The 23,886-nt window shown below is 45.8% G+C and overlaps 1 protein-coding gene across 1 annotated transcript; it reads left to right on the top strand.

Annotated features, from left to right (window-relative positions):
• Positions 1–5,856: 5,856 nt before the first annotated feature.
• Positions 5,857–22,438, top strand: ambp (alpha-1-microglobulin/bikunin precursor). Its single transcript, XM_078425971.1, has 5 exons — positions 5,857–6,057; positions 9,443–9,509; positions 19,144–19,311; positions 20,723–20,896; positions 22,225–22,438. Exons 1-5 carry the CDS (start codon positions 5,944–5,946, stop codon positions 22,251–22,253), a joined length of 552 nt encoding a protein of 183 aa, XP_078282097.1. The 5' UTR covers positions 5,857–5,943; the 3' UTR covers positions 22,254–22,438.
• The last annotated feature ends 1,448 nt before the right edge of the window (positions 22,439–23,886 follow it).

Raw genomic sequence — 23,886 nt, 5'->3', positions numbered from 1 at the left:
TAACAAATACTCTGCTCTTGTTATGTGCACCAAAGTGGATGATTCCATGTTATGTGTTCCACCTGCCATGTTCATGCCCAATCATTATGTTATCCTGAAGACTCTTTGCATCTTTGTTGTACTTACGATCACGCCTGGTTTAGTATGGTCAACAAGATGGGTTTGATGGGAGAAGATAATGGATTCTTGGACAAACCGCAACAGAGCAGACTTCTCGGGCTTTTGCAGGGGAGGTCCCACTTACTCTCATCGTCTGACTGGGGCCGTCTTAACGCATGGGCCTGATGGGCACTTGCCCGGGGGCCCACGAGCATAGGGACCCCATGCTGATCTGTGTATGTTAAGTGACTTGCAATAAATAAATACTACTTTAAAAATGTAGGTTCAATAAGTGCTTTTTTCGCAACATTTTCGGTCACTAAGTGCTTCTCACAGCGATCTGTGAGTGCTTTTCGCAACAATGTAGCACCCTAAGTCCATCGCTAAGTGCTTTTTGGTAAGTGCTTTTCGCCGGCACGACAGGGGGGGGCTGGTAGGGAAAGGGGGTGGGGGAGAGTAACAGTAGGGGCCCCAGTACACTGCTTTGCCCGGGGGCCCATAGTGCTGTAAAAACGGCCCTGCGTCTGACTGCCTTCATTTCCTATTTTGACTGCAGCTATAGTACTGAAGACCTGGTCCTGAGCTCACTGTACCTTTCATTGAGCTACTCCAGTAATGTTGCACGCTGGGGCATCCACCCGACAATGTGGAAATTCCCTACTTGTTCACATAAAAACAGGACGTCTGTGGTGTAATTTATCACAGTTATGTATTTGGTCAGCAGATGTAATGATGTTCTCATGGGTTTGTATGGAGCTCCCTGCAGTCAATCACTGGGTATCACCGGATAGTGAGCACTCCATCAATCAGACTCTTCACTGGAATCGATCTACACCAAGTCGAGGATGTGGGTTGGTACACGGCGAGGGAAAACCCTGAACCCATTCTCCATTACTCTGCTTCTGCAAGTTTTAGTTTTAGACATACAGCGTGCAAAACAGGCCCTTCGGCCCACCGAGTCTGCACCAACCAATGATCACCTGTACACATGTTCTATCCTGCACACCAGGGACAATTTATAGAAGCCAATTAACCTACTAACCTGTACATGTTTGGAATGTGGGAGGAAACCGGAGTACCCGGAGCAAACCTACGTGGTCACAGGGAGAATGTACAAACTCCATACAGACAGCACCCTGCTCGAACAGGGTGAACCTGGGTCACCAGCGCTGTAAGGCAGCAAACTCAACCGCTGTGCTGCGAACAGTTATTCATTTCTAATTTGGTTTTATGTATTGTTTTATTTTCCTTGCATGTGCTGTCAGAACTGATTTTGCTGCTGATTTGTTCCTGGGTCACACTCAGGGCAGCCCTTGATTGCAGTTTAAGTGAATTTCAAAATGGTTGCTGGATGGGAATCACTCCTTCCAACAAACCCTGAATTTTGATGATCCAATTTCTGGTTTGTGCTCAAAGTCCTGTTTGTGATCCTTCTTTTTGAATGAATCATTAACCGATTGAGCACAAACCAGGTGTCAATGACTGCTGGTTTGCAGTCTGAACCACAGCAGCTGCCTGCTGTTCTCAGCATAGCTTGTGTTGATCACCAGGAGACCTATCAAGTCCACCCGGTTAATGACATGTTCGCTCCTTGCAATGGGTTATGTGTGAAGGACTGCGACTCTCACGTCCTTAAACCAAATTCTTACCAATAACACAAAGTGGATAAAATAATGTACCATACCTTGTGGGCTGAATTATCAATTTTTCGACCTTTGATTTTGCTGATCTGAGATCAGGAGAGAGGAGAGGGATGGAGGGAGTGCCCTGACACCTTCACAAGTAGGACTATCACTAAACTGACTAGCCTTCTCTGAGGAGTTTGTAGACACCACATGGAATCCCTGTGTTTGCAACCATTCCCATTATGTACCTGAGCCTAATGAACAACTGAATCTTTTTGGACGATGAAGTTTCAATTTGTAAGTAAATGATTGATTTACAACAGATTGATCCAGTTTTCAATCACAATTCCATTATGTCAATCCATTCCTTTAGGTCATTAGGTCATAAGTGATAGGAGCAGAACTAGGCCATTCGGCCCATCAAGTCTACGCCACCATTCAATCATGGCTGATCTATATCTCCCTCCTAACTCCATTCTCCTGCCTTCTCCCCATAACCCCTGACATCGTACTAACCAAGAATTTATCTACGTCTGCCATAAAAATATCCATTGACAGCTTCCTCAGCCTTCTGGTTGCCTCTGCAACTTCACTTTGTTTCAAACTGTGATGTTTGCAAAGAAATCACTTGCACATCTAACTTGTGTGAAAAGACTAACTGATCTACAAGAAGATCTCCCAATCATGCATTAATATGACATTCAGATGCAGATATTTGAGTATATTTTGGCCAGATTCAATGGGTAAGGGCAGCTTTTATTCTGATTACACTGCGAGAAATACTTCACAATATGGTACTCCAAGAAAGCACTGCTAAATGGAAATAATTGTATTAACACAGCGGGAAATCATACAGTAGTCTACTGACAGTTATCGGAAAGTGAAGAATACCTTCGAGATCGTGTTGTCACACCCCGCATCTGCTTCACAATCGAAGTTAAGTGAAGAGAAATATTTCACAACCTTTCTGAGGCAAAGAAATGTGCATCGGAACCTCCTAGATTGTTCTTTGTTTCATTCATTTTCGGACCTGTCTATCACTGGCAAGGCCAGCATTTATTGTCCATCCTTAATTGACCTGGAGAAGATATGTTGAAACACTTTGAACTGCTGGTGAAAATGTTCCTGGATTTAGGCACAGTGGTGATAAAGGACCAACAATGTATTTCCAATTCATGATATTGTGTGTCTGAAAGGGGACCTTCATCTCGTGGCCCTGCTGTTTCCATCTCTCTTGGGAATGTGGTCACAAGTTTGGGAAGTGCTGTGGAGTAATCTGGGTGAGTAACCGCAGTGCATTTGTAGACGGTACACATTGCAAGCTTGGAGCAGCTGTAGTGACGGGGATGAATGTGGTAGCAATCAATGTAGCAGATCCTTTCTCGATGGTGTCGAGCTTCTTGAAATGTGATGGTGCTGTACACATGCAAATAGGTGGAAGGTATTGCATGGAGACATAATGAAATGCCGATGCTGGAATCTTGAGTAAAACACAAAGTGCTGGAATAACTCAGCGGGGCAGGCAGCGTCTGTGGAGGGAATGGATTTGTCTATAGAAGGGACCCAACATGCGATGTTGCCTACCTATTCTCTCCACAGCTGCTCCCTGATGCACTGAGTTCTTCCAGTGCTTTGTGTTTTACGGAGGGTATTCCATCATGCTCCTGCCTTGTGTCTTGCAGAAATGGAATTGCTTGGACACTTAGGAGGTGAGTCAGTCACTGCTGGGTACTCAGCCCCTGACCTGGTCTTGTGGTTGCAGACTTTATGTGGCTGTCATTCTGTGAATTTGTGTTTTCTAGTCAAGAGGTGACACACGGGGTATTGATGTTCTAGGACTTGACCATGGTCCATCAAATGTCATGGGGAGTTAGTTGTTATTGGCACTTCTGTTGCACAAATGTTATTTGCCAGTCATCAACCTCTGCCTGCATATTGTCTTGTTCTCACTGCTTGAATGAATGGGTTGCTTCATTAGCTGACGAGTTCCCAATGTGCAATCATCAATGAACGTCCTTACTTCTAACCTTCTGATGGCAAGAAGGTCATTGATGAAGCCGCTGAAGATGGTTGGTCCTAGGACAGTGTCCTAAGGACCTCCTGCAGTGAAGACCAGAAATTACAAAGATTGACCACAATTTCAATCACCACAATCATCTTCTTTATTGTGAGGAATGACTCCAATCATTGGAGTGTTTTTGCTCTGATGCCCATTGACTGAAGCTTTCTCAGGGCACCTTGATCCCACACAGTCAAATGCCACCCTAATGTCAAGGACAGCCACTCTCACTTCACCTCTGGAATTCAGTACTCTGGCCTACATCTGGATGTGAAGAAGTCTGGAGCAGAGTAATCCTGGTGAAACCCAAACTGGGCATCAGTGAGCAGGTTATTGGCGACTGAGTGCAGCTTGATAGCACTGTCAATGAAGCCTTCCATCGAGAGTGGCCTGATTAGCAGTAGTTAGCCACGAGAGATTTGCCCAATTTTGGGAACAGGAACGGAACTGTTTGACGACCAGCATAGACACAAAATGCTGGAATAACTTAGCGGGTCAGGCAGCATCTCTGGAGAGAAGGAATGGGTGACTACCAGCATTGCTGTCCAGTGAGCTATTGCAATATCTAGCTTTTATCGGCATTTCTTGATATTACAATGGAGTGAATCAAAGTGACTGGAGAATAGCTTCTGTGATGGCATGCATCTCAGGAGGAAGCTGAGATGGAACATTTATTTGACATTTGAATAGACAGAAAGCCGAGAGATATGGACCTTGTACAGGTACATGGAATTGGATTAGATTGTCATCATGGTAAACACTGACAGCGTGGGGATAAGATGCCCCTTCCTGTGCTGTACATTTCCATGTTCCATGATACTTCTGGGTTTAACATTGTTGCAAATGCTTCAACCATTTCTTTAGCAATTTGGGGTCTGCCGTCATTGAGGGTGGGGATATTCTCAGAGCCTCGTTCTCCTGTTTAATTGATCAACACTATTCAATGCCAGACTGCAGAGCTCTGATCTGATCAATTGCCTGTAAGTGGTTGTGCTGCATGTTGCATGCTGCTTTTGTTGCTTATGCAATTAGCCCATGTAACAGATTCACAATGCTGCACCTCAAGATTTTTCAGTGACACAAGGGACTGCAGTCATGATGCACAGTCGTGACCCGAGACATCGACTGTCCCTTTGCCTCCACAGATGCTGCCTAACCTGCTGAGTTTCTTCAGCTAGTTCATTCTTTTGGCTCCAGATTTTTCGGAGAGCTGGTGCTTCCTGCACTCCTTGTTGACCGAGGGTTGATCCTCTTATTCAATGAAGAACAGTAACAAGTAACCGCACGAGATGCAACACCTGTCCCTTTACCTCCCCCCTCAACTCCATCAAAGGACCCAAACATTCTTTCCAGGTGAGACAGAGGTTCACCTGCACCTCCTCCAACCTCATCTATTGCATCCGCTGCTCTAGATGTCAACTCATCTATATCGGCGAAACCAAGCGCAGGCTCGGCGATGGCTTCGCTGAACACCTGCGCTCGGTCCGCATTAACGCAACTGATCTCCCGGTGGCCCAGCACTTTAACTCCCCCTCCCATTCCCAGTCTGACCTCTCTGTCATGGGCCTCCTCCAGTGCCATAGTGAGGCCCACCGGAAATTGGAGGAACAGCACCGCATATTTCGCCTGGGCAGTTTGCGGCCCGGTGGTATGAACGTCGACTTCTCCAACTTCAGATAGCTCCTCTGTCCCTCCCTTCCCCTCCTCCTTCCCAGATCTCCCTCTATCTTCCTGTCTCCACCTATATCCTTCCTTTGTCCCACCCCCGACATCAGTCTGAAGAAGGGCTCGACCCGAAACGTCACCCATTCCTTCTCTCCCGAGATGCTGCCTGACCTGCTGAGTTACTCCAGCATTTTGTGAATAAATCGATTTGTACCAGCATCTGCAGTTATTTTCTTATAGTAACAAGTAATAAGCTGGTACCACCCAATAACCCATTCATATTCCAAACAGACTCAGACCAGCTGAGCTGCCCCCTCAAGGGTTCTGCTGGTTTCTCAATAATTCCATCAAGATGGGATTAATGAATAACAAAAAAAGTAAACAGTGGACCTTTTAGCAATCACTATTTAACATTCACTGGGATTGGAACATCGGCTGCCTGATAACTCTCAGCTGCTCTATGTTGCTGTCCTATTTTGGAACAAACCAAAGAAAATGTGGTTCACTCTGTTGCTACTCTGTGCCGTGCAGTTGCTGGGGACTGGAACAGCTGTCCCAATGAAAGCAAACGCTGATTTTCAGTTTTTGGAAAACTTTAATGTAAATCAGGTCAGATATAACTTTGGTACTCATCTAAATCATGTCAGATATAACTGTGGTACTCTGGGCACAAGGGCTTGTAGGTAATGCTGTAACTCTAAGTGCAGGGACAGTAGTTAACATAATAACTCATATAGTGGGAAGGGGCCTATAGTTAATGCAGTAACAATGGTATCAAGTCTCAGAATATGTAGTTAATGCAGTAGTTCTAGTACATTGGGCCCAGGGGCAGATAGATAATGCTGTAACTCTGGTACACTGGTCTTAGAGATTCTAATTAATTCTTTAACACTGATCTTAGCCACTGAGGTTAATTCTGTAACAGTTAAAGTGATATGAAGGACAGTAATTATTGCAAGTATAGTATTTGTACTATTCTGGCACAATGGGCAATGGGTAATATGATAACTCTGGTGCACTGGACGAAGAGATTGTAATTAATCCAGTAATTTGATACACTGGAAAAAGGGGTCCGTAGTTAATTCAGTAACTGCCATGCTGTTGTGCTCAGGAACTCACATGATTCTGCAACTATTACAGTGGCATTATGAACAGTATTTAATGCAGTATCGCTGGTATCCTGCCCTGTGGGATAGAAGTCGATGCAGTGACTCCAGTACACTAGCTTGATGAGCTGTTGTTAATATTCTAATTCTAGCTTAATGGCAGAAGTTAATGTAATAAATCTGATAGATAGACAAAAAATGCTGGAATAAGGGTCATCCTGAAGAAGGGTCTCGACCCGAAACATCACCCATTCCTTCAATCCTGTCTCGCTGAGTTACTCCAGCACTTTGTGTCTATCTTTGGTGTAAACCAGCATCTGCAGTTCCTTCCTACACATAACAAATCTGATACTCTGTTTTTGAGACTGTTGTCAATGGTGTACCTCATGTAATTTGGGTTGAACATTGTGCTTAACGGATGACTGATGAATATTACACACTATATGATCTGGCATGGATCAATGAATTATGTATTGTGTTTGTTAAATATGACAGCAACTGAAGATAGATACAAAAAGCTGGAGTATCTCAGTGGGTCAGGCAGCATCTCTGGAGAAAAGGAATAGCAGACATTTTGGGTCGAGCCCCTTCTTCAAACCAGTATCTTTTGTTCCTTCCTTCACATATTACAGCAACTGAAGAGGTTGGGGCACACAACTGAAAAATTACGCCCTTTATATAAATTCATGATGAATTTACCTCAAAAAATGTCCACATCACAAGTTACAGCTTCGTTCCCAGATTCTCTCTAAGGACTAATGAACTGGACTGGAGTTGTTTTCTTGTGCAACAGAAGAAAGGGAAATGTAATTTAAAGTCAAGAAATTTCAGTTGCTGGAAACCTGACCCTGAACAGAAAGTGCTGGAAACACTTAGCTGCCCATCGGTGACTGTGCTTCTCGCTCCATAGATGTTGGCTGAAGAACATAGGAAAGATCAGCAGAGGAACAGGCCCTTCGGTCCACAATTTCTGTGCTGAACATAATGTCAAGATAAACTAATCTCATCGGCCTGCAAATGATCCAACTCCCTCAATTCCCCGCATATCCATATTCAAAAGCCTCTCAAATGTCACCATCGTGTCTGCCTCCACCATCACCCCTGGCAGCGCGTTCCAGGCATCCACCACTCTCTATGTAAAAAAACACATCTTCTTTAAACCTTTCCCCTCTCAATTTAAAGCTATGCCCTCTAGTCTTTGACATTTCCACCCTGGGAAAAATATGCTGATTGTCTACCCTATTTATGCCTGTCATAAATTTATATACCACCATCTGGTCTTTCCTCAACTTCAGGTGCTCTAGAGAAAACAATCCAAATTTGGATAGCTGCCAGCTAATTAGGATACAAAATCATGAAGAACTCCCATCAAGGTGAACTAGAACTAGGTTCACATGACAGTGGTCACTCACTGGTGGACATAGGTTTTGTTGCGTGGAGGAAACGTTCTTCGGGGTTGTTGGAAAAAATGGTGGCGGCAGGATTTTTCCATCTGGTTCAGCTTCTGATGGCTCTAACCTGCTGAATAAGGAGCAAGGACTGGGATGTGTGAGATCCCAGAACAGTTAAATTTTTCCCTTGCAAGAACGCAGTAGTCTCCTTGTGGAGAATAAATTCCCATCATTCTTTTACCAAGCATATTCTGCATGTGAAAGACAGGAGAATGTTACAGAGGGTTGAGTAACCTTAATCACGAGGAGTGGTGGTACCAGAGGAGGCAGAAAAATTAGTCTGAATAGAATGAATAAATAGAAAAGGAGTTGGCTGTTGGTGGGAGTTGTGATTTTCTGCCCAATGGCAGCACAGAATTGATTGGGTTATATTGTAACTTACGGAAAAGGTGGATGGTGTGTTTCATCCTTTAGGAAGTTTTTTAAAATTTCTTTCAGCCTACTGAGTGCACTTGTCTGCCAAAGATCACAACTATAATACAAGTTAAGCTACCAAACTAGAATGAGCCCCAGCTGGCTTGCATAACAACAGTCAATACTTAATTTTATATTTATTTCTACATCAATTGTGTACATTAGTGAAAGCAGAATGTGCAAAGGCAAATTACTTTTAAGTATCGTGCAGTTTGGAATAGCTAATATGACTACGCACGCCACAAACTAATGGTCTCCTGAAGTGTGTTCAAAACTAGTAAGAGGCTGGATTTATGATTTCCAGCAAAATGAAGAGCCAATGTTGGTCAATTGTCTCAACAGTATACATGCAGTGAATTAATAGCAATTGAGTTTAATAATGGAAGAAAATGTCAAGCCATTACTTCAATTCTTGAGATAGATACAAAGTGCTGGAGTAACTCAGCGGGTCAGGCAGCATCTCATGAGAAAAAGGATAGGTGACATTTCAGGTCGGGACCCTTCTTCAGACTTTGATTCCAGATTTGGGGTTAGCTGAATTCCACCCTATGATTAAGTCTCCAAATGAGTAAGGTGATAGAAGTGAATGGTTGCAACATCAGCTTACAAACCACTGGAGGAAGAGATTCAGTTGCCATTAAAAAAAATCCATCCACAGTTTGAAATAAGAAGCCTTATAAAATGAAATGATAAACTACATAAAAAGGCAAAATCTCTGTTTATCTCAGGAACTTGGAAAGGTAAAAATAAGGAAAAGGTGACAAAGCAATAAGACTGCAAAAAGAGTTTAAAAAACAAATGTGAAGGGATATTAAAATCAATTCAACCTTTACAGCTACATCGTGGAAAACTGGGTGCTCAAGGCAAATGTATGTTCCTTTGAAGTGGAAAGCAGTGAAATGTTAATGAAGATAAGGAAATGGTAGACAGGTTGAACTATGAGTTTGCAGCAGAGTTTACATTAGCTCATTCTAAAGATCAGTGTCTAATCAAATCAGAATGTTTTCCTTCTTTCTGTGTAAGGCTCGTACGAAGAGAACAGTCGAAGACACAGAAGGATCTGCTTTCGGGGCCATTCACGCAAATGAAGGTGGGTTCAGGCAGCACGGGTTCAGCAAAGGTTCACCACACTAATTGCTGCAATCAGCAGGACTCGGACAGTGATGGAAATGGGTTTTAGGAACTCGGGGTACTCTAAGGTCCGTGAGGCTGAGGTTGGGAAGGAAAGGTGGGGAGGGGGGGATTTTTTAATGTGCAGTCATACCCATGTAAGAGTACAAGAATGCATAACTTGTTTATTGTGTATTTATAATATAGTTTATTGTGTATTATATGTCATAGCTGCTTTCTGGCATCTCTCTCTCTCTCTTTTTACATTACAAAATGTTCCATAATGGTATATAATCTCCATTTTTTTCTGTCACCTCCTCTTTCTTTCTGCATGCCATTTCTTCAGCACGCCTTCTGCCATTAAGAAGCCATGTCCTCACACAGTCTTCGGGTTGAATTTTGACAGAGGAGGTCCCACCAACTTAATAAATAGAAGAGTTGAGAGATGATCAGTTTGAAGTCTTGCACGTTGTGGGGACATGCAGAAATTCATGCCACTGAAGCTTCTTTCACATTCTGCTGTTGATACCAGAATTGTATTTACAGCCGTTACCAGCTGCTGAAAATCTGCAGAAACTATCTTCCCTTTAGATTCCTTGAATTCTCTGAAGGCTCTGACACAAAGCCGACCATTTAAGCCAAATTGTTCTGCCATTTCTTCTATATCATTATCCCCAAAGGTATAAAGTGTATCTTCTGGAATATTGTTAATATCTAAATATTTCGACTTGTTAATTAACTTTTTACATTTATCATTGGAAGCTGTTGTAGATTCAAGCAGCCTGGATTTCATATTATTGACCAAACTCCTCAAAAACAGTTGTCTATGAAGAGTAGGTATTTTACCAGCTTAAAATTCCGTTATTCCGTTAAATATCATCTGGCTTGTTGCTTTCTCCACTTGAGTATAAAATTTTCCTGGCTTCTCTATTTGACATTCAAGAACCTTGATAGTTCGTTTAATTTCCTCATGTGCTTTACTAAGTGTACAATTTCGGTTCTGCAGTTCAAGTGACAGTTCAGACAACTCTAGCAAACTGTCAATAGACAATAGACAATAGGTGCAGGAGTAGGCCATTCGGCCCTTCGAGCCAGCACCGCCATTCAATGTGATCATGGCTGATCATTCTCAATCAGTACCCCGTTCCTGCTTTCTCCCCATACCCCCTGACTCCGCTATCCTTAAGAGCTCTATCTAGCTCTCTCTTGAATGTATTCAGAGAATTGGCTTCCACTGCCCTCTGAGGCAGAGAATTCCACAGATTCACAACTCTCTGACTAAAAAATTTTTTTTTCATCTCTGTTCAAAATGGCCTACCCCTTATTCTTAAACTGTGGCCCCTGGTTCTGGACTCCCCCAACATTGGGAACATCTTTCCTGCCTCTAACATGTCCAACCCCTTAATAATCTTATACGTTTCGATAAGATCCCCTCTCATCCTTCTAAATTCCAGTGTATACAAACCTAGTCGCTCCAGTCTTTCAACATATGACAGTCCCGCCATTCCGGGAATTAACCTAGTAAACCTACGCTGCACGCCCTCAATAGCAAGAATATCCTTCCTCAAATTTGGAGACCAAAACTGCACACAGTACTCCAGGTGCAGTCTCACTAGGGCCCTGTACAACTGCAGAAGGACCTCTTTGCTCCTATACTCAACTCCTCTTGTTATGAAGGCCAACATTCCATTGGCTTTCTTCACTGCCTGCTATACCTGCATGCTTCCTTTCAGTGACTGATGCACTAAGACACCCAGATCACGTTGTACGTCCCCTTTTCCTAACTTGACACCATTCAAATAATAATCTGCCTTCCTATTCTTACCACCAAAGTGGATAACCTCACACTTATCCACATTAAACTGCATTTGCCATGCATCCGCCCACTCACACAACCTGTCCAAGTCACCCTGCAACCTCATAGCATCTTCCTCACAGTTCACACTGCCACCTAGCTTTGTATCATCGGCAAATTTGCTAATGGTACTTTTAATCCCATCATCCAAGTCATTGATGTATATTGTAAATAGCTGCGGTCCCAACACCGAGCCTTGCGGTACCCCACTAGTCACTGCCTGCCATTCTGAAAGGGACCCATTTATCCCCACTCTTTGCTTTCTGTCTGTCAACCAACTTTCTATCCATGTCAATACCCTACCTCCAATACCATGTGCTCTAATTTTGCCCACCAATCTCCTATGTGGGACATTGTCGAAGGCTTTCTGAAAGTCGAGGTACACCACATCCACCGGCTCTCCCCTGTCAATTTTCCTAGTTACATCCTCAAAAAATTCCAGTAGATTAGTCAAGCACGATTTCCCCTTCGTAAATCCATGCTGACTCGGAATGACACTGCGATCCAAATGCTCCGCAATTTCGTCTTTTATAATTGACTGCAGCATCTTCCCCACCACTGATGTCAGACTAACTGGTATATAATTTCCCGTTTTCTCTCTCCCTCCTTTCTTGAAAAGTGGGATAACATTAGCTACCCTCCAATCCACAGGAACTGACCCGGAATCTATAGAACATTGGAAAATAATTACTAATGCGTCCACAATTTCTAGAGCCACCTCCTTAAGCACCCTGGGATGCAGACCATCAGGCCCTGGGGATTTATTAGCCTTGAGTCCCATCAGTCTACCCAAAACTTTTTCCTGCCTAATGTGGATTTCCTCCAGTTCCTCTGTCACCCTAGGATCTCTGGCCACTAGAACATCTGGGAGATTGTTTGTATCCTCCTCAGTGAAGACAGATCCAAAGTACCGGTTCAACTCTTCTGCCATTTCCTTGTTCCCCATAATAAATTCCCCTGCTTCTGTCTTCAAGGGACCCACATTTGCCTTGACTATTTTTTCCCTCTTCACATACCTAAAGAAGCTTTTACTATCCTCCTTTATATTATTGGCTAGTTTACCCTCGTACCTCATCTTTTCTCCCCGTATTGCCTTTTTAGTTATCTTCTGTTGCTTTTTTCAATTGCTTTTTTTTCAGCTGTTTCATTGATTTTTTGGCATCTGATATGAGTTTCACTATTTTTGTGCTTAAAAATCTTTTTTCTTAAACTCATTAACTGTTTTACTTTGTCATCACTCACTCCTACTACATTAACATTGCACCACTCACGAGACAAATGAATTCCTTGTGTTCGTTCAAGTCCAAGATGACACTTGCTGCATACACTAGATCCTAGTTTTCTGTTTTTTTAACAATTAGCCAGGGATATTCTTTCTTTTTGTTTAAGTACATTTCTTATGTCAAACAGTCTGGAAGATCACATTTTTCAATATCTTTTGAAATGTCTTCACATGCAGCATCAGGCGAAACAGCTGCATCAGTTACATTATAATTTTCAATTAATTTTGCCTTCTTTTCTGGCTGAGTTTTTTCATTATCATTTATTTCATCATCGATCTGAAGACGATGCCTTTCAAAGTATCTCAGTATGCTAATTTTCACTGGGGTACACAAATCTGAAATTTATAGATATTTGATAGTGATTTGATAGTGATATATAATAAAATTTGATAGTGATATATAATAAAATATTTCCGCTTGCACTATTGTTTTGCTAAATAAAACCACCCACAATAAAATATTCACGCCTCACGATTTAGGCTGGAAAAAACTATTGGTCCTACTTATTTAATTTTCTCCCCATCCATTCTAATTTAACTGAAACAACTGAGGCACAGCGGCAGAGAGGCACAAAGGCACAGTGGCAAATAAAATAACGTGGAATAATAAAATAACGTGACTTTACCTGAGCCCGTGCTCGTGGTCCAGTAGCCCTGACAGTGAGTTTAAGAAATTCTCCCTTGAATTTTATTCAAAGTAACGCGGTGTCAGTAATACATGGTCAATACACAATTACATTTACTGAGGAATGTGGATCGATGTATTGATGACACATTGTATAACTACTACCTGTTAACTACTGTAAGAAAACAACTGCAGATGCTGGTACAAATCGAAGGTATTTATTCACAAAATGCTGGAGTAACTCAGCAGGTCAGGCAGCATCTCAGGAGAGAAGGAATGGGTGACGTTTCGGGTCGAGACCCTTCTTCAGACTGTTAACTACTGGCTGTTAACAAGTGCTAACAGTGGCAGTTAACAAATCGTTTTCGTCTGAGTTGAATAAAGTGATAAACGACTTGAATCTTTCTGCAGTACTCATTAAACCCGAGCTGGAAATTAAAAGCTAGGAGAATGCCTTCCCCCTGCGTACCCACCCATTTCCATCACTGGACCCGGAGGAGGTATGGGGTAAATCAACAGTTAGAACATTAGATGCAAGGCAGCATCAGCTGCAGCACTGGGTGTGCGCAGTTCACAGTGCAGGGTATTGTTATGTCTCAGCAAAAGGGCTGAGTGCTAGATCTGAATAGTATTTGCTGCAGATCTGGGAACAGAACTATTGGCATCGCGGTGTACACACTGTGCACAGTACCATCCACACTGGGGGTAGTGGAGGCTGGGACACTCACAACATTGGAGGTGTACAGTATTTAGATTGCTGAATCCTGGCTGTGCGAGCCAGATTTCAAACGCCCTCTGGGTAAAAATACCTCTGATCACCTCTTCCCACTTGCCTAAAAGCTTTTCAAACTGTTTTAGTAATTTTGCATACTTGCATACTAATTTTGCATACTAATGCATACTTTTCATTAGACTTTTGGAAGCTGAACACTTCTAGGAAGTTACTTTTGTCTTTCACTGTGAAGAGAGAACATGTAGCGACCATAGAGAATGGTCCAGGTCGTCGAACCCTCGGATTGGCCAGCGAGGTCACGTGGGAACGCGACCATAGGGATTGGTCCAGAGAGCGACATCGCTGATTGGCCAGCGATGTCATGTGCGCGTTTGGCGCCCGATTGAGTCAGTTCGGCGAAGTCTTCAAGGAAGACAGTAAGTTTGTATTGGTTGTCCTTTACCTTGTTGTTTAACTCTGTATCCGAATATTGCGGCTGCAATAAACTCCTCTTACAACCAACAAGTTTCGGACTCGCCATATTGGTGACCCCGACGTGATCTGAACGATCACCGACTGAGCAGGAACCCGACGCCTCGTTGACGATGACCGAGCAGGGCACACCGGAGTCAAGCGCGGCAGGCGTTCATCTACCGTTGTTTTGGACGCACGCACCGCAAGCTTGGTTTATCCACGCCGAGGCTCAATTTCATATAAAGAAGGTGTTGGACGAATCCACGAAGTACTTCTACCTCGTCAGCGCTCTATCGCCGGACACAACCAAGCGCGTGATGCGGTTCATAGTGAATCCACCTGCGGAAAACAAGTACGAGGCCATGAAGAAAGTATTACTGCGAACCTTCGGGTTTAATAAGCATGGTGGTGCGGCAAAGCTTCTGCACCTACCGGATCTTGGAGACCAACTGCCTTCCATCCTCATGGCCGAAATGATGATGCTAGCCGGTGAGCATACGGATTGCCCTATGTTCGAGCAGGCATTCCGCGAGAAACTTCCCGAGGATGTCCGACTGCTGCTCACGGATTGTTCTTTTAAGGACCCCGAAGCATATGCAGCGAAAGCGGACGCGCTCATAGCGGCAAAAAACAAGGCGAGTGGTTCGATCAACAAAGTCTCGACATCAGTGACCACGCCACAGCGACGGCAAGATGGCGCCATGTCTCCCGCCAATTCTCAGAAAGCCCGCCAAAAAGATCCGCACAAGCGCGGCTGGTGCTATTATCACCTACGATGGGGTAACGAATCCCGCAACTGTCGTTTGCCTTGTACCTTCGCGGGAAATGCCTCGGCCGATCGTACATAGGGGCAGTTACGATTGGCCAGAACCGGCGCCTCTATGTCCATGATCGATTCACGGACACAGAATTTTTGGTAGACACGGGAGCCATCGTCAGCATAGTGCCGCCGACCGACCTCGAAACCAGATCGGGTAAGACAGGTCCCACCCTCATCGCGGTTAATGGCAGCCCAATTCGCACTTTCGGTACACGGAAGATGTCCCTTGTGTTAGGCCTCCGCACGTACGAATGGCCATTCATCATAGCCGACATCAAACAAGCGATCCTGGGCGCAGATTTTCTCTGGGCTTTTTCACTGGTTCCTGATGTCCGCGGTAACGACCTCCGACCCTCCGCCGAAGATGAGCACGTCGCTCCGACAATCGCCTCCTCGCCCAGCCCTACTGTCCAGGCCGTCGTCGCGGCCCCCGACTCGTATGCTGCGATTCTGGCAGAGTTTCCGGAGCTGCTCGTCCAACGTTTTGACACGCCTTCGGCTAAGCACGGTGTGGTCCATCACATCCGCACCGAAGGCCCTCCCGTTTTCGCTCGAGCCAGGAGACTACCGCCAGACAAACTGGTGGTGGCAAGGGCGGAGTTCAGGAAAATGGAGGAAATGGGAATTGTCCGTCAGTCTGACAGCCCGTGGGCCTCGCCGTTACACATGGTCTCCAAAGCATCTGGGGGGTGGAGACCATGTGGCGATTATCGGCGTCTCAATGCTGTCACCACGGCTGATCGCTACCCCATACCGCACCTACAGGATTTTTCATCTGGGCTGGAAGGAGCGGTGGTGTTTTCCAAAATCGATTTGGTGCGAGGATACCATCAGATTCCGGTGCGACCGGAGGACATACAGAAAACTGCAACAATTACTCCGTTCGGGTTGTTTGAATGGTTGCGTATGCCTTTCGGTTTAAAGAACGCGGCACAGGCTTTCCAGCGACTGATGGACCGCGTGGGCCGGGCTTTACCGTTTTTGTTTATTTATTTAGACGACATCCTGGTAGCTAGCCCCTCAGTGCAGGAACACCAGGCCCACTTGCGGACCGTGTTCCAGCGGCTCCAAGACCACGGGCTCATTATCCAACCCTCCAAATGTCAATTCGGCCTTCCTGCTCTTGATTTTCTAGGGCACAGAATTACCCCTGCCGGCGCCTCCCCTTTGCCCGAAAAGGTGGAGGCTATCCGGGCATTTCCTAGGCCCACCACAGTAAAAGGGCTACAGGAGTTCGTAGGCATGGTTAATTTCTACCATAGGTTCGTTCCGGCAGCTGCGCGAGTCATGCGCCCACTTTTCCAATGCCTTGCAGGGAATCCGGTAGAGTTGTTGTGGTCCCCAACCGCTGAGTCGGCTTTTACAGCAGCTAAGGCAGCTTTGGCAGACGCCACCATGTTGGTCCATCCGAGCCCCTCCGCCCCCACGGCCCTGACGGTTGACGCCTCTGACGTGGCGGTGGGCGGGGTTCTGGAGCAGCAGGTCGGTGGCCGTTGGCAGCCTTTAGCGTTTTTCAGCCGGCAACTAAATTCGGCCGAGCTGAAGTATAGCGCATTTGACCGAGAGCTTCTGGCTCTCTATTTAGCTGTTCGTCATTTCAGGTACTTCCTCGAGGGCCGCCCATTTGTGGCATTTACGGACCACAAGCCATTAACATTTGCTTTTTTGAAATTGTCTGACCCATGGTCGGCCCGCCAGCAGCGGCACCTGACCGCTATCTCCGAATTTACCACCGATGTCCGTCATGTCGCGGGTAAGCTTAATGCCGTTGCTGACGCCCTGTCTAGACCTGCTTTTTCCCCTATTTCGGCGGTGGACTGCGAAGTGGATCCCAAGGAGCTTGCGGAGGCACAGCTCCTAGCGGATACCGTTTTGGCTTACCGGTCCACCACTTCGGGATTGAAGTTGGCCCAGGTAGCTTGTGGGTCGGAGGGCACGAAAGTCTGGTGCGATGTTTCTCTTCCCCGTCCCAGGCCGGTAGTACCGCCCTCCCTTCAGCGCCGGGTTTTCGATGCCATTCATGGGCTGGCGCACCCGTCCATCCGCTCCACCTCTGCCTTGGTAGCAGCGAGGTTTGTCTGGCATGGCCTGCGGAAACAGGTAGCGGGGTGGGCACGTTCCTGCGTGCCCTGTCAGACCGCTAAAGTCCAGCGCCACGTCCAGCCCCCCGTACAGGATTTCGAGGTCCCGGCTGTTCGTTTTTTCCACATCCACGTGGATTTGGTCGGGCCTTTGCCTTCCTCCCGGGGCTACACCCACCTCCTCACGGTGGTGGATCGGTTCACCCGGTGGCCAGAGGCTTTCCCATTGTTTGATATTTCGTCAGCGTCTTGTGCTAGGTCTTTGGCCCTTCATTGGGTAGCTCGTTTCGGGGTCCCGGCAGTTATTACCACTGACAGAGGGCCACAGTTCACTTCGTCCCTCTGGGCCGCGCTGGCAGAACTGTACGGGTCCAAGTTACAACCCACGACTGCAGACCACCCCCAAGCAAATGGACTCGTAGAAAGGTTCCACCGCCAACTTAAGGCGTCCCTCAGTGCAAGGCTTGAAGGCCCGGACTGGGTAGACCAACTCCCTTGGGTTCTTTTGGGCATCCGGACTGCTCCTAAGCCAGATCTCGGTGTGTCGTCCGCAGAGCTAGTATATGGCTCGACACTTCGAGTACCCGGAGATCTGTTTCCGGACCCTTCAGACCTGCTGCCTACAGTCCCATCAGTGTTAGCATCTCTCCGGGAACGGGTGGGCTCCCTGGCTCCAGTTCCGACTTCACGTCATGGGTGTCCCATGGTACATGAACCGTCTTCCCTGAAGGACTGTGAGTTTGTTTTTCTGCGTAAAGATGCCCATCGCGCCCCGTTGCAGAGGGTCTATCAAGGGCCGTTCCGGGTTTTACGTAAGGGAACGGCTACCTTCACCTTAGACATGTGCGGCAAGAGTGAGCTCGTCTCGGTGTCCCGGCTCAAACCTGCCCATTTGGACCCGGATCAACCAGTCCTGGTCGGTCAAACCCCTAGGAGAGGCCGACCTCCGTTAGTTCCGCTCAGTACGGGACCCCCCGTTCCGACAGTTCCTCCAGGACCCCCCGTTCCGGCAGTCCCTCCAGGACCCCCCGTTCCGGTAGTTCCTCCAGAACCTCTCGTTCCGGCTGTTCCGCCAAGTCCGGAACCTCCGGCTCCTGTGGTTCAGGCTGTCCCTCTCCGTACTCGTTATGGTCATGAAATCCGGCTCCCTGCTAGGTTCCGCACCTCGGGTTCTGGGGGGGGTCATGTAGCGACCATAGAGAATGGTCCAGGTCGTCGAACCCTCGGATTGGCCAGCGAGGTCACGTGGGAACGCGACCATAGGGATTGGTCCAGAGAGCGACATCGCTGATTGGCCAGCGATGTCATGTGCGCGTTTGGCGCCCGATTGAGTCAGTTCGGCGAAGTCTTCAAGGAAGACAGTAAGTTTGTATTGGTTGTCCTTTACCTTGTTGTTTAACTCTGTATCCGAATATTGCGGCTGCAATAAACTCCTCTTACAACCAACAAGTTTCGGACTCACCATAAACTAAAGTTTTTTGTAATTGCTCTGATGTAGCTTTGTTCCCGACTATAACATTCACCCATCTCAGTCAAACCTCTCAACCTTCTCAGTTTCAAGGAGAACATACTCAGCTTCTGCAGTCCCATTTTGTATCTGAAAATCCTTATTCCTGCACCCATCCAGGGATCAAAGTGAGGGGAGATCTGTTCCTAGGTGTTCAGTATTTTGGGCTAAGGTGGCCTGCTCCCTGATTCTCTGAGATTTGGTTTGTATGTTTTGTATATTTGTTCATATTAACATTAATTTCCCTTTTGTACCAAGAATCCTGCCAACTTGCACCCGATTCTGGAGTGTGCTTTGAAATCTTACACATGTTCTTCTACAACCAATCCTCGATGACCTGTGAAACATTTAATTATGGTGGCTGCCTCGGCAACGCGAATAGGTTTGCCACCGAACAACAATGTTTGCAGACGTGCCGGACTGTAGGTAAGTTACTGAGCACCAGCTACCCTTAGTAAACATCTTACGATATTTGTGAATGCACATTCCTATGTCCATAAAAGCAGAGTTAGTCAATAATTGACTCTCAAAGAAGATACAAAGTGCTGGAGTAACTCAGCGGGGAAGGCAGCATCTCTGCAGAACATGAATAGGCAATGTTTTGAGTTAAGACCCTTCTTCAGACTGATCCATGTTCTCCAAAGATGGCGCCCGACTTGCTGAGTTACTCCAGTATAGAGTCATACAGTGTGCCCAACTTGCCCATGCCAACCAACATGTCTGACTTACACTAGTCTCACCTGCCTGTGTTTGGCCCATCTATATACTAAAACTCTCGTTTGTTTGTTTATTTGTTCCTGAACTATAGGCAAAACGGTACATGATAGCGTGACAATTTTAGGCCCATCTCTCTCACCGTCGTCCCTTTGGTGCTAATGGAAGAAGTTTCATTGAAATTGGTGTTATATTTTAAAAGTTATTCACATTTTTAAATTTATCTCCTAGGGAGGGAGGGGGAATGGGGGGGAGGGAGGGAGGGAAGGGGGGGCAGGATGGGGAGTAAGGGGGTTGAGGGGGTAGGAGGGGGGAAGGGAGGGAGAGAGGAAGGGGAGAGGGAGGGGGGTAGAGGGAGTGGGGAGGAGGGGGGTTGAGGGGGATGGAGTGGGGGGGAGGGGAGGGTGAGAGGGGAGGGGAAGGGGGAGGGTTGTGGAGGGTGGGGGGGAGGGGGGAATGAGGGGGAGAGTGGAGGGAGGGGGGAAGGGAGGAAGGGTGGGGGGGGGGGGGGGGAGAAGGGGGGGGGGGGGGGAGAAGGGTGGGGGGGGGGGGAGAAGGGGTGGGGGAGGAGAGGGTGCTGCACCAATGCAGGTTTGGGCCCAACGGGTCCACTTGGCCCAATATTCTTCTAAACATATCCAAACCATGTACCTCTGTCCAAATGTCTTTTAAATGTTGTGATGGTACCTGCTTCAGCTACCTCTTCTGGCAGCTCATTCCATACCCACAAGTTGCCCTTGTGTTTCTTATTAATCTTTCCCCCCTTACTTAAAACCTATATCCTCTGGTTCTTCATTCTCCTACTCCGCGTAAAAGACTGCATTTATCGTATCTATACACTCATGGTCTTATACACCTCTATAAGGTCACCCCTCAACCTCCTGCACTCCAAGGAATAGTTTCCCCACCACCAACAAAAACTGGCATGTGGTCTCAGTAATGGAGAGTGCATATTGCTGCGTTTTCATCTTGAATAACGGAACTGTTTACGACCAATTGCTACTGGTGTTACAATCTCTCAGAATGGCATCGGTGTTACAGGGTCCACTCCCAGGGTTTGAACCAGAGTTTAACCTCTGCCATTAATCCTCCTTCTTATCTCTCTTCTCTTTTTCTGTCACAGCTGCCTGCAGATTGCCCGTAGAAATTGGCTCTTGCAGAATGAGCATCGACCTCTGGGCATTTGATTCTGTTACTGGCAAATGCATCACCTTCAAATACGGTGGGTGTGAAGGAAACGGAAACAGGTTCTACACGGAGAAGGAGTGTATGGAGTATTGCGACCCAATTCCAGAAGGTACGGATTGTTCCTGAGTCTCTTGTTCCCATGAACTCTGACTGATGATAACTCTTAGCTGATTCATCTCATTGCTTCAGCTCCATGGGTTTGGATGTGCTCAAACAGGATCACACGCCACAGGCCTGCCTCTGTTTCATTCTCAGCGATTTACTTGTTTATACAGAACGGATACAGTCCCTTCAGCCCAACTTGTCCAGGCCAATCAAGATGCCTATCTAATCTAAATCCATTTGCTTGCAATCGTCCAATATCCCTTGAAACGTTTTCTATCCACCCATGTCCAAATGTCTTTTAAACTGTAATTGTACACAGCACTACCATCTGTGTACATCTACTACCCTCGGTGTGAAAAACGTGCCCTTCAAATACCTTTAAACTTCTTCCTTCTGGCTTAAACCCAAACTCTCTATCAATGCCCATCACTTTGCCTTTGTCATTCCTTTTGATCAACTCCTTAAAAAAATTAAATCATTTTCATGAGACATGATTTCCCAAGCAGAAAGTTGTGCTTAACTATCACGAATCAATCCTTGCCTTTCCAAATCCAAATCCAAATAAATCCTGTCTTCTCAGAATCTCCTCCAGTAACATTCACGCCACAGATGTTTGGCTCACCGACCTCTCCTTCCCTGCTTCGTCCTTGCAGCCTTTCTTAACTAATGGCACAACGTTAGCTAGCTGCCAGTCTTCCAGTACCTCACCCCTGGCTGACGAAGATGCAAAGATCTCCTCCCTTGTTTCCCACAACATCCTAAGATATGTTTGGTCTGGCCCTGGGGATTTAGCTGTCTTTATGTGCTGCAATTTTGAAACCGCCAACACCTCCTCTTTCCAAATTGAATATGTTATAGGGTATCCCTTGAACTCACTAGCGTACAGGTCCTTCTCCATCGGAGCTCAGACGAGAAGTATTTATTTAAGAGCTTGCCCATCTCTCGTGGCTCCACACAGATTATTGCACCAAATCTCGATGGGACACATTTTCCCCAAGTTACTCCTTTGTTCTTAATATTCTTTTGTTCTTAATACGCTTTTGTTCTTCATCTGCCAGGGATATTTCATGGCCTCTTTTTTCCCTCCTTAAGTTGAAGGAGGTTGAAGTGTGGAGTGGGACCACAAATTTGAAGAAAGAAATAGAAGTGGATATCCGACGGCACTCGCCCTTCATGGGGTCTGTGGCGGAGGTCAGGCAGTATCATTAGAGGTACTGAGCCCCTCGGGAACTCAGAGGGATGCACCAACACCTAGAGGATCCTCCAAGGAGCCACACACTTGTCTCCAAACTGTGATGAGCCCAAAGGTAAACATTTCTTTCTCTTTTCCAGGGGAAGACGAGCTTCTGATTGTTCTGTAGAAATCCTAAGAACAACACCAGAAGTAATCATTGGAAACGATAATTTAAAGCCGTGGCCCACACCAAGGACATGAATCTGATGCTAAAGTCAACTGGTAGAGACAACAAGGTTGCTTGTGCTCGTGTTCGACAGTGACCATGTTCTTTCACAAAATTCATCAATAAAAATAAAACAATCAAATGAATCTGTTGCCTTTCTCCAGAATGTGATCGCTAAATGTGTACAATTAGTTCCACACAAGGAACTCCCAGGGTCTTTCCTTGAATAAAGTTTTTTTGTACCATGTACTGTTGGGAGGATGTGGTAGTTTGAAGGCGGTGTGTAGAGTTGGTGGGCGTTAGTTCCAGGATGCTTTCTGTATCATGAGATGCTGTGGGTGGTCTGTTGCATTGAGTGAATGGATTAAAGGACAGATTTTGCATTCTTTGTAGAGGAGGGTGTGTTATTTTGTAAGGAAATGTACTGTATATGTAATTTGCAAGACTGCATGTGAAGATCGTAGCAAAAAACAATCTGCTAGAGAAATTCAGCAGGTGAGACAGCATCTGTGGAGGCAAAAAGTTAGTTGTTTTGGGTTGATACCCTGCCTCTGTGCAGAATTACTCCACTGAGTTCCTCCAGCAGTTTTTTGTTCCAGATTACAGCATCTGCAGTCTGTGCCTCCTGTGTAGATTGCAGGACGTGTGCATTTGTTCAGGTTTGTAACGTTAGGTGTGAGCTATTTGAAAGGTGGGTTTGCAGGAAGAGACATTATTCATCTGGAAGACAGCATGTGGAATTAATGGAGTGGAATGTGTGTGGTCTGAAGGATGTTGCACGTGTGGTCTGTCCTGTCAGAGTGTTACGTTTGTTGGCTGATTGCAAGTAGCTTGTATGTATGGAGAGTGTTTAATTTATATCAAGGCAATGATTAGCTAGTAGGATGGGTGGAGGTAAATTGAAGGTTGGGCATGTATAGTTTATACATTAGGAGTCATGTAATGCCACGTTTGATGTGGATTGTTTGATAAATTCTCTGAATATTCTAATCAGGACTGTGTGCAAATTGGAAGGCATTTATTTGCAGGATGTATGGTAGATTTGTGTAAATTGCAGGGTAACATGTTCCCAGTTTGAAGGCAGTGACACGTATGGTTTTAGGGTAGATACAAAATGCCGGAGTAACTCAGCAGGACAGGCAGCATCTCTGGAGGTGTTTTTGAACATTGTAGGATGGGTGTGTGTACTTTGAAGGAAAGAACACGTGCATTTTAAGGAGTGTAACATTTTGTCGTTGTAGGAAGAGATTTTACAGTTTGTGTACTTTCTTGGGGGTGAGGGTAATTGGCTGGGGATGTGCAGTGTATAGTTTGCAAGGGGCAGTTGGGCAGCTTGTGGTGCTGAGATATGATATTTTCAGGGACAGTCTAATCTGTAGGATTTGACGTGTTTTTTTGTGGGCTGGAATTTTACGGTTTGTTGGGTTTATGGATTTTTTCAGATGTGTGTGTAATTTGCAAGGAGTGGTACCTGTATTTGAAAAATAGCTTTTGTAGTTGTTGGGGTAAAGGTTCAAAGGTTTAATGGTCAGTTTATTGTCTCATGTACCAATTAAGGTACAGTGAAACTCGAATTACCTTACAGCCTTACTAA

This window comes from Rhinoraja longicauda, chromosome 31 (genome assembly GCF_053455715.1).
Source record: "Rhinoraja longicauda isolate Sanriku21f chromosome 31, sRhiLon1.1, whole genome shotgun sequence".
NCBI lineage: Eukaryota > Metazoa > Chordata > Chondrichthyes > Rajiformes > Arhynchobatidae > Rhinoraja > Rhinoraja longicauda.
This window is presented reverse-complemented; position numbering and strand designations above follow the sequence as displayed.